General features: G+C 34.6%; 1 protein-coding gene across 1 annotated transcript; it reads left to right on the forward strand.

Moving 5' to 3' along the window:
• Positions 1-7,442: 7,442 nt before the first annotated feature.
• LOC111689389 (transcription factor MafB) lies at positions 7,443-9,297 on the forward strand. The gene has a single exon (XM_046956272.1). The coding sequence runs from the start codon at positions 7,605-7,607 to the stop codon at positions 8,913-8,915; it is 1,311 nt and encodes a 436-aa protein (XP_046812228.1). The 5' UTR covers positions 7,443-7,604; the 3' UTR covers positions 8,916-9,297.
• The last annotated feature ends 2,206 nt before the right edge of the window (positions 9,298-11,503 follow it).

Here is an 11,503-nt window from a genome sequence, read left to right on the forward strand (position 1 = left end):
TAGACTATAGACTAGACTATAGACTATACTATAGACTAGACTATAGACTAGACTATAGACTAGACTATAGACTAGACTATAGACTAGACTATAGACTAGTCTATAGACTAGACTATAGACTAGACTATAGACTAGACTATAGACTATTCTATAATCTAGTCTATTGTTTAGTCTACAGTCTAGTCTATAGTTTAGTCTATAGACTAGACTATAGACTAGTCTATAGACTAGACTATAAACTAGTCTATAGACTAGACTATAGACTAGTCTATAGACTAGACTATAGACTAGGCTATAGACTAGACTATAGACTAGACTGTAGACTAGACTATAGACTAAACTATAGACTAGACTGTAGACTAGACTATAGACTAAACTATAGACTAGATTATAGAATAGACTGTAGACTAAACTTTACTAAACTATAGACTAGACTATAGACTAGACTATAGAATAGACTATAGAATAGACTTTAGACTAAACTATAGACTAGACTATAGAATAGACTATACTTTTGTACTTTTCTGATTTTAACATACATACCTAATGGCAAAAAGTACCAAAGCTTTCATCCCTGCTACAAACGTTCAAATTTATTTATCTTGTAAATGAATGTATTTCCGTATAATACGGCTCAATTGAAGCTTGTAAAAATTAAATTGAACACAATCGAATTATGTTTTTTCTCCTTTATGTTTGTATCTATCTATTAACTAACAAGTGTATCTACGAATGTATGTACGTTTATACCTGCATGTATGTATGTAGTAAATGTACTATCAAAATTGATTATATTGTGTTTGTGTGTTTATGCACCATTTGTTCCGATATGTGGGTTTCTTTGTAGGTGGTATTTTTCATTATTTTGTTGTTGTAAAGATTCCGGAGGTTTCTTCCTTTTTGGGGTTTTTGTTTTTACTCATTCATTTATTAGATTTGATTTGTAAATGTATTGCGGTATGTTTTACATCGTTGTTTAATAAGAGGGTTGTAGGGTTGTAAAGTTTTTAGTAAATTATTTTAAGTTTTTTTATTTACAATAAAATTTACCAGATGATATAACAGTGATACCACCTAGACTGATTTCCAATAAAGTAATGGTAGCAAACTGTGACAGTTTTCAGATCCATTGAATTATTAATTGGTTAGATGTTATTCGATTTAAAAGAACTGCTTATAAATTTTATACAAAAACATAAAATTTAAAATTTTTTATTGAAAAGAATATCTATATTATTCGCTAACAAATAACTTGAACGATAGATTGAGATCTTGGTCCTAATGTCCTAGTTAGTAAAACTTCGGTGTTATAGCCTCAAGATAGTTCCTTAATAAGGATGAATAGATTGAGTCCGATAGCATTAAAGACTTTGTAGATAAAGAGGATAATACTACTCAGGATTTTAATAGAATGGAGCGAGTTCACTAGGAGGTCTTGTGGCCCGTTGATGTGCGATCAATGAAGTCGTATAGTGCGATGAATGCGAAAGTTCGAAACAAATCGAGTGAAGTTATTACCGACACCAAGTTTTGATATAAGTGCACCATGCCACACTCTATCAAACGCCTTGGAAACATCTAACACCACCACCACTTTACATTCGCAAAAATGGAATGACACCATTTTTTCGAAAGGAAGGCCAGAAGGTCTCCCGTAGAGCGACCTCTACGAATGCTATACTGGCGGTCTTTAAGTAAATTGTTGGTCTCTAGATATTTGACAAGATGGAAATTAATCATACTTTCCATAACTTTTGAAAGTGCAAAACAAATTGCAATTGGCCGATAATTTGCAGTGTTATTAGCCTCTCCCTTTTTAGGAATTAGCGTGACATTAGCAATCTTCCAGCATGTAGGAAAATTTCCGGTTTAGTATATCGAGCTAGCGCCAAAGAGCACTGCTTCCAGACCGGTATGCCATCAGGTCCAGGAGACTTATTAATGCTGAGATCCGCCAAAACTCTTTTAACGGCACGCACTCGGAAGAATATGTTAGGCATAATTACTTATACCCGTTCGAGCTCGGGCAGTGGTTGATCGTTATCAGGTAAGAAAGAATTACTTGCGAGCTCAGCTTAAAGGTTACCTTTATCATTTTGATTATCCCTGAAAAGCGTCGAAATTGAAGAACTAGCATAATCCCCATTTTACAAATGATTAAAAGGTTTTGTTGCCTTTAGAAGCAGTAGAACGTTCGCGTCTAAGTACTCTGGCACACAAAGACCTCGTCTTTTTGCGCAGCGTGTCAGTTTGGGTTTCACTCAAAGCCATCTACCAGTTTTGATATAGTCACCAGGGAAGTGTTAATATCCATTTGATCAAGGGTTAAGACTAGATATTTCATTTCCCCTCATCTCCCGAAACAAAATAAAAAAAATAAACGTCAAGATCTTTAAAGGTAAAACTAAAAAATTAACCACTTTCTGCCTCTTTTTGCATTTTTGGGAACTTTACCCATTTTTAAGGCAATAAAAGCGTAATTTGACCAATTCTATATTAAGCTTCTATAATATGGACAAAAATTAAAAATAATACTATAGGAAGTTCAGCGTACATGTTGCCTGAGTGTAAGATGGGTCAGGAGCAATACATCGACCGAAAGCAATATGTATTGTTGTGCATTCCTCTGATCAAAACGACTGTAACAATTACATCAGTTCAGGCCTCTTAAAATAATGAAACAGTGGGTAAAATCACAAAGATTCTATGGGGTGACCCTGATGAGAGCAAGACGAAAAATCTCCTCAAAATGAGAAAATCTGAAATTAGTATAATGGTACGTATTCTGAGAGGGCACACAGGATTACGAGCGTATCTATGCAAAACGGGAAGTGCGGATTCTGATGAATATAGAGCATGTGGAGAGGACAGTAAAACTCTGGAAAACTTTCTTTGCCACTGCCAGGCATTCGTCGAAATTAGATCCAAGTATCATGGAAGTGATGTTATTCCGGAAATACAAACACTGATTGAAATATTCTTACGAATTACGTACAGAAACACGATAAGGAACGCACAACAGGCCCGATAGCGGCCTAGTTGTATTTGTTCGGATTTTATGTAGTATACATCCTCCTATCAACATAACCTAACCTCAGCTCGAATATATATGACGGTTACATAACATTTCATCTCAGTATAGTGGACATATTGGATGGTTATACACCAAGTTGCCAATCACATACCGAAAACAGTAACTGTGAGACATTGATCTCAAATAGGAGATTATGTTTTGGGCGAAACATTACAGTTAATACATGCGGGAATCTGCTATAGCATGGATGATACTAACTGAGAGACAGATCGGATTTGGGGGTCTACATTAAAACCCCATCTTATTAATTACAATACTGTATGACGTCAATATAAGTTAACGTACTATTTCCCACAATCAGAAGGAAATGAAGGCAATATAGACTCTAAGAATGCTATAACCAAACAGTGGCTTGGGTACTAGGTCACTCGGGAATAATTGTAATTGTTATAAAGGAAAGGACGCTTATAGAATATAAATAGGTCTGAATTAAAAAATTGTGCAAGAGAATCCAGCATGGCCAGTGGTTGATCCCACTGAGATCAGAACAAGAAGCATCCTTAGTGAACTACCGCTTGTCAGTGAACTTTCAGGTATAATTTTTGACAAACGTATTCAAAGTAATCAAGAGTGGAGAGGACAAGTTAAAGCTGGATCACTTTCTGTGCAAGACATATGTCGAAGCAAATATCTTGGAAGTAATATTGCTCAGTATACATACATATGTATACATGTGCGTCGGGAATGTTGAACGGAAAATTCTGAGTAACTAAATTCAGGAACATTGGACGAAAAATCCTTTCATATTCGTATAGCTATATAGTGTTTTTAAACCAATATTTTTCAAGGAAAGTTGCGCATAACAGACCTGGAGTGGCCCAAGTGTAAAAACTTTTAAAATTCTTATTCGTCTCACATATTAACAGAAGGCTTTTGCAACTCGTTCAAAACACAATTAATATATCTTATGAATTATTAGAAAACATTTCAAAATTCAACACAACAGGTTGATCGAAAAAACTCATTTTATATACTAAATAACCGTCAAAAATCAAAGCTGTAATTATTAATACACTGTATTATTTATAAATATGTATAAAATTAATTTATCAGTTCCATCAAATTTATCATTGTCAAACATAAACTGAGTGATATATTCACTAAAATATATGGAACACATTTCAAACGCCAAAAAAAAAATAAACTCCAAACTCCCGATTGATAATGGAAAATAGGCACCCATTACGAAAGTGATTTTTATTTAAAATTCCAATAGATTTTGCGCATAAAAATGTCCAACCAAAAAATAGTTATGAAAAAATTCAAACAATAGAAGTATTACTCCAACATGATGTACATACATCTCAACACAATTTAAATCTTAAGCCTTTTCCTCAACCAAAGAAAAGGGATGTTGCCGAAATCTACTATTGATACCAACAAGACACACAGTTAGACAAACAACAATTTGTTAAAGAAGTCAAGAAGGGGACTTAAGACTTTATTTTCATTTCCACTTGTCTTCGTTTGAGAATGTATGTGTTTTTCTTCAGCATAAATTTTATCGGGGATGTATTATGTCTTGTGGTAATAAATACAACAACAATAACATTAATAAAATCAACAACAAATGGGCGGAGCTGTTACAAATTATAAAACCTCTACAGGCATACAAACATATCGTTTATAGCCGGCAATTCAAAATAAACGCCCTCTTTTATATTTAACTGCTTCAATTGCTTTGACAATTATAACAACAACATCAACTTCCACGGCAACTAGAAAGTACGAATTACACTGTACGTACTCGTATATACCGTTAAACTACCACTAATACAGTAAATATGTATTATTTAGAGAGAAAAAAAGAGTAATTCTCTCTTTATTTAATCTAATGTTTTGAGCTCAAATATCAATGAATGCTTGAGTGTTAACTAAATTTTTTAAAGGAATTTGAGAAAAAAGCTTTACCGAAAAATTCGTTTTAAAGGAGAGTTATTTAGACTGGGCACAGTGGCTTGAATTTTATTGTAATCAAATAAAATATTTAAGTAGGATTTTTGATAACCTTAAAAATTTAAGAAGCCCGTCCATTTAGTCAAGTCTATATTTAAATTTATAGTTATTCTATAGTCTAGTCTACTGTCTGGTATATAGTTTAGAATGTAGTCTAGTCTATTCTATAGCCTATAGTATAGTCTATTCTATAGTCAAGTCTAGTCTTTAGTTTAATCTATACTCTAGTCTAGTCTATAGTTTAGGCTATAGTCCAGTCTATAGTCTAGTCTATAGTCTAGTCCATAGTCTAGTCTATAGTCTAGTCTAAAATCTGTTCTATAATCTAGTCTGTAGTCTAGTCTATAGTGTAGTCTATAGTCTAGTCCATAGTCTAGTCTATAGTCTAGTCTAAAATCTGTTCTATAATCTAGTCTGTAGTCTAGACTATAGTGTAGTCTATAGTCTAGTCTATAGTCTAGTCTTTAGTCTAGTCTACAGACTAGTCTATAGTCTAGTCTACAGACTAGTCTATAGTCTAGTCTACAGACTAGTCTATAGTCTAGTCTATAGTCTAGTCTATAGTCTAGTCTATAGTCTAGTCTATAGTCTAGTCTATAGTCTAGTCTATAGTCTAGTCTATAGTCTAGTCTATAGTCTAGTCTATAGTCTAGTCTATAGTCTAGTCTATAGTCTAGTATAGTCTAGTCTATAGTCTAGTCTATAGTCTAGTCTATAGTCTAGTCTATAGTCTAGTCTATAGTCTAGTCTATAGTCTAGTCTATAGTCTAGTCTATAGTCTAGTCTATAGTCTAGTCTATAGTCTAGTCTATAGTCTAGTCTATAGTCTAGTCTATAGTCTAGTCTATAGTCTAGTCTATAGTCTAGTCTATAGTCTAGTCTATAGTCTAGTCTATAGTCTAGTCTATAGTCTAGTCTATAGTCTAGTCTATAGTCTAGTCTATAGTCTAGTCAATAGTCTAGTCTATAGTCTAGTCTATAGTCTAGTCTATAGTCTAGTCTATAGTCTGGTCTATAGTCTAGTCTATAGTCTAGTCTATAGTCTAGTCTATAGTCTAGTCTATAGTCTAGTCAATAGTCTAGTCTATAGTCTAGTCTATAGTCTAGTCTATAGTCTGGTCTATAGTCTAGTCTATAGTCTAGTCTATAGTCTAGTCTATAGTCTAGTCTATAGTCTAGTCTATAGTCTAGTCTATAGTCTAGTCTATAGCCTAGTCTATAGCCTAGTCTATAGTCTAGTCTATAGTCTAGTCTATAGGCTGGGTCTATAGCCTAGTCTATAGTCTAGTCTGTAGTCTAGTCTATAGGCTGGGTCTATATATAGTACAGTCTAATCTATAGTCTGCTCTATAATATATGGTCTAGTTTATAGTCTAGTCGATAGTCTATTCTATAGAGTAGTTTATAGTCTGGACTGTACTCTAGTCTATAGTTTGGTATATAGTCTCGCATATAGTCTAGTGTATATTCATTGCATAGTACCTTGTGCACTATGGTTCAAACAACTATATTGTCTTACCACTGTACCATTTATATAAAAGCTCTAGCACAACGATTTCAAAGAGAAATAAAATGCACCCTTTGCCAAAGCTTAGCAGACAAATAAGAAACAAAACTCTCATATAAACTTTGGGAGAGCAAGAAAATCAAAACACCGGTTTTGGGTACAGAAGGGTGGTGGCAGCTGACCCACTGTTGCTTCTAAGAAATTTATAAAACGGATGTTGGGACATGCTCAAATAAATGATGTGCACTAGTAGTGGTAAAACAGAAATAAAAAAATATATAATAGTATGTGGAATACAGTTTATCCCCCCAAAAAAGAAAATCAACAACAACATTAGCAGACTGCTAGACTGCCAAAGAATTCAATTCCAATAAGAACTGACAACGACGCGTGTCAAAAAACGGTTGTGAAACAATACGAACGAAATATTGAAGAAAATTTTTACCAAAAACAAAAATAATATTGAAACGACGACTACAATAACAACACACAAGTTGCAAATAAAAAACGAGAAAACGCGAAGCTCAGCGTTATGACCAATATATACCTGGGAAAAAGTGCTTGACTCGGCCATTCTCAAGCAGACAGACGGACACCCATTTTTAAATTGAAAAAACACCGTTAGTCGTTACCGCCAACTCTTTAAAGACGGTTGCGATAAAAAATATATAATTGTAATAAAAACATAAAAATATTCTAACACTCGGAAATGAAATAATAATAAAAATAATATTTATATAAATTAAAAAAAAAAAATAGATTTAAAGAAAAAACGCTGAGTTTTTCTAAAAAATAAAAGTGTTTAAAAAAATAATTTTTAACAAAACAAATTCTCAAATATCTCAAATTTAAAAAAAATTATAAGAATTTAATAAAAATTTAAATAATTTCAATAATTTAGAAACAAGTGTTTGATTCATTTAGAAAATTTTGATGTGAAAGTGTTTGAAATTAAGAATCGAAAAGAATATATATAAATAACTTTTATTAAACGAGTTAAAATATCTCAAATCGCTGGCTACCATTACCCACCTTTATTATCCTTCAATGAAAATGGAGGATCCGAACCTCGCTGATCAGTATGTACAGGAATTTGTACTGGAACATTTGGAGGATGGTACCTCGGCCGTTGGTGTTAAACGTGAAGATCATAGTCCTGTAGCGGCGACGGCGGCCAAAATAACCTGGACCACCGAACCCTCAGCTGTGGCCGCGGAAGAAGACGAAACGGCGGTCGAGCCTTTGATAAAAATGAGAGCTTTCCCGCCCAACTGGTCGCATATGGACGAAAGAAGACTGCAGCCATTATCGCCGCCACCAGAAATCTACACTCATGGTCCCATGGCGGGACAGGCGATATTGGTGAATACCTCTGTACCGGGCGGAGTACCTTCTACACCACCTGAAACTCCCCCTGTTATAGGCTCACCCACAGGCAGTACTTGTACCCAGGTATACTCTGGAGTTCCTAGTTCCCATTATGCCACACACCATCGGCCACCACCACCCAGTGCCGGTTTGACTCAGGAAATGATGTGGCTGCCGAATTCTATGAGATCAGATCCCCAACCTCTAGACTTAAGACCTTTGGCGGGTCCCTCACAAGACGAGGAATGGGAAAGGCACCGGGAATACATGCAATCGGTGGCGGCGGCTAATCATCATAATCATCTTATACAAACACACCATCATCATCATTTCCAGACAATAGAACATTTGACGCCCATCAATATGCACTCCTCGCCCTATCACAATGGCATCATAACCAACGGTCAGGTCAATAATACCTCCTCCATTATACACACCAATCCCAATCATGTCAGTAATCATGTCAACAATCGGCCACACTCGGTCAGTTCAACAAGATCTTCCACCAATTCCCCGCGCACCTGTTCAGGTCAATATTCCACCTCAAGTAATTTGGGTTTAGACGACTGCATAGATGATGATCTCTTGACTACACTAACGGTTAGAGAATTGAATAAACGTTTGCATGGTTGTCCACGTGAAGAGGTGGTTCGACTGAAACAAAAACGTAGAACACTTAAAAATCGAGGTTATGCCCAGAATTGCCGCTCAAAAAGACTGCTACAACGCCATGAATTGGAAAAAACCAATCGTCAATTGAATCAAGATCTGCATCGTTTAAAATTGGAATACACACGGGTTTGCCAAGAGCGTGATCAATTGAAGCAGCGTTTACGTGGTAGCAGTGCTGCCTCTTCCCAAAATGGTCCCGTAACGGGGACATCCTCAAGTGTTATTACCCTAAATGGTGGTGCTGCTGGAGCCGGAGGTGGTGGTCCTGCTCATCAATTGAATACAGAAAATCAAAGTTCACCGGAGTTTTATCTCTGACGTCAATTAGCAGCAGCTGCCAGTCATCATCACCATAATCTTCATCCTCAGCACCATTCATCGCATTCGCATCATCATCCGGCACATAGTGCCGCTGCTCATCAATGGTCTTCTTCATCATCTTCGGCATCTTCAGCAGCCTCGCGTTATCATCAACATTTAGCGCAACATGTTCATCCTCATGTGCCGCATCATCATTCTGCATTGCAGCAGCAACAACAGCAGCTTCAGCCTTCCCAGCCAACGGTGGTGACAGCGGCGGTAAACTGAGTTAAGTTGCATAAGTATACTGAGAGCTTTAAGTTTAGAAAATTAGAGATTTAATTCATTATTTTTAAGTTTTATTTTTAAATTCTTTTTTTCATTTAATTTATTTTCTAAGTTGAACAAAGTTTTTTGAACAAAGTTATTTTATTTAAAATAAAATATTTTACAATTAAAATTAACAATTGTTATTAAGCAACTAAAAGTTTTTTTTTGTAATCGGGAATATATTATTGGTTATCTACAGAATGAAGATTCAAAGTCTCTTTTTGGAAACTTTAAGAAAGTATAGTCCATGAATCCTAACAATTAAATTAGCTAGAGCCTGGAGATTATTTGTATTACCTTATCCTTGTAGAAAAGGGTACAGATAAGTTTATCATTCCGTCTATGACTTTTACAATATAATTTTCAGTTCCTCGGTGTCTGTCAGTCTGTCTGCCCGTATGTTTATTGTGATCAATTTTCTGAAGACATCAGATATCTTGGAATTCCAAATCTTCAATATTTATATTGCACATGATTTCGACAAGTTTCCTATTTACAATCGATTTCGATTGTAAATTATCTAGTTGTAATTGATGACGTTATAAACCGATTATATCCAAAATCCAGTAACTTGGGACTCAAGAAATACATCAAAGAGTTTAAGATTTAAATAGACAGAACAAGTCTCGCTTTAACGACTCCTAGTCTGTTGGTAGTATATATGAAGATGTTAAAGTTACTTTTGTTACTTCGATTTCTTTCGAAAAACAATCACATTCCTCATGGTATATATTTTAATTCCTAGAATCAATTGAGATTCGTTAAGTATTCGAATTTTTGATCTGTTCATAAAGATTTCTAAACCCATTTTTTTAATACAGTACAGTTCTAAATATCTGCTCCGATATGGATACAATTGGCCAGGGGCTTTATTATTCGAGTTAATAAGTTAAAGTTACTTTTGTTATTTCGATTTCTTTCGAAAAACAATCGCATTCCTCACGGTTTATATTTTAATTCCCAGAATCAATTGAGATTCGTTAAGTAGTCGAAGTTATGATCTGCTGATAAAGATTTCTAAACCCATTTTTTAACACAGAACAGTTCTAAACATCTGCTCCGATATGGATACAATTTGATTTTCATGATTCTATTGGCCCTTTTAGATGATCTAAACATAGCTATCCAGCTGTTTGGTGAAAGCGCGATTCACATTTTTCCCTTTTACCCATAAATAGTACCCTTCAGGCGTTTGGAACTGTTTTTCCACTACCTTTTAAACATGTTTTATAAGAATCAAAATCTCTCTATAAAATTTCATGAACATCGGCCCATAGTTGAGCCAACTTTCAAATTATTGACAGCCGCCAAAAGGCACAAAATGTAGTGTTACGTTAGACATTATTCTTAATGAGTTTTCATCAGATAAGTCCATCTAGTTCAATTTTAGTACTTTATTTACTGAGAGATTATATATTAAGAGAATATATACTCTACATATGAAGCAGGTTCATTATTCGATAGAGATAATCGTCCTACGGTTAACCACCTGTGAGAGAACAAGATCAAGCTCTCATTTCAAGGATAATGATCTTACGTAAACATTAGTGAACCATATCTCGGGTTTGTAATATTCTTCATGAGTTTTCATCAAATAAGTGCAGCATGCTGCAATATGGATTAAGTCCATACCCGGTCGAAGTATCATTTGATATTTAAAGAATTTATAAACATAGTTTTTTTTACACATTATTGGCTTCATCTTCGTCCATGATAACTATCTGATATTTAAAACTATCAGACAACTTTGACTCCACCTCTATAAAGAGAGGTACAGTTAATACTGAAATCTTTGTTTTTTCCGTATTTAGGGGCTAATAATTCCTTTTATGTTGTATTCGCATCTAGTTCACTTTTAGTACTTTAGTTACTGAGATATTTAAAAGCAATTTCTAAGAGAATATATACTCCACATATGAAGTGGGTTCAGTATTCGATTCTACTGAAGTAGAGATAATATTCCTCCGGTTAGCCACCTTTAAGAGAACAACATCTAGCTCTCATTTTAGAGAGAATATATACTCTACATATGAATCGGGTTAAGTATTCGATACTACTGAAGTAGAGATAATATAAATCCGATTAGCTACCTTTGAGAGAACAAGATTAAACTCTCATTTTGAAGATAATGATCTTGCAGATAACAAGTCTCTAATCGAAGACTACAATTGTTTTTTAATATCAAGTCCATTTAGTACCCCCACATTTTAAAGATAATGATCTTGCAGGTAACAAGTCTCTAAACGAAGACTACAATTCGTTTTTTAATACCAAGT

The sequence above is a fragment of the Lucilia cuprina genome, chromosome 2, assembly GCF_022045245.1.
Source record: "Lucilia cuprina isolate Lc7/37 chromosome 2, ASM2204524v1, whole genome shotgun sequence".
Lineage (NCBI taxonomy): Eukaryota > Metazoa > Arthropoda > Insecta > Diptera > Calliphoridae > Lucilia > Lucilia cuprina.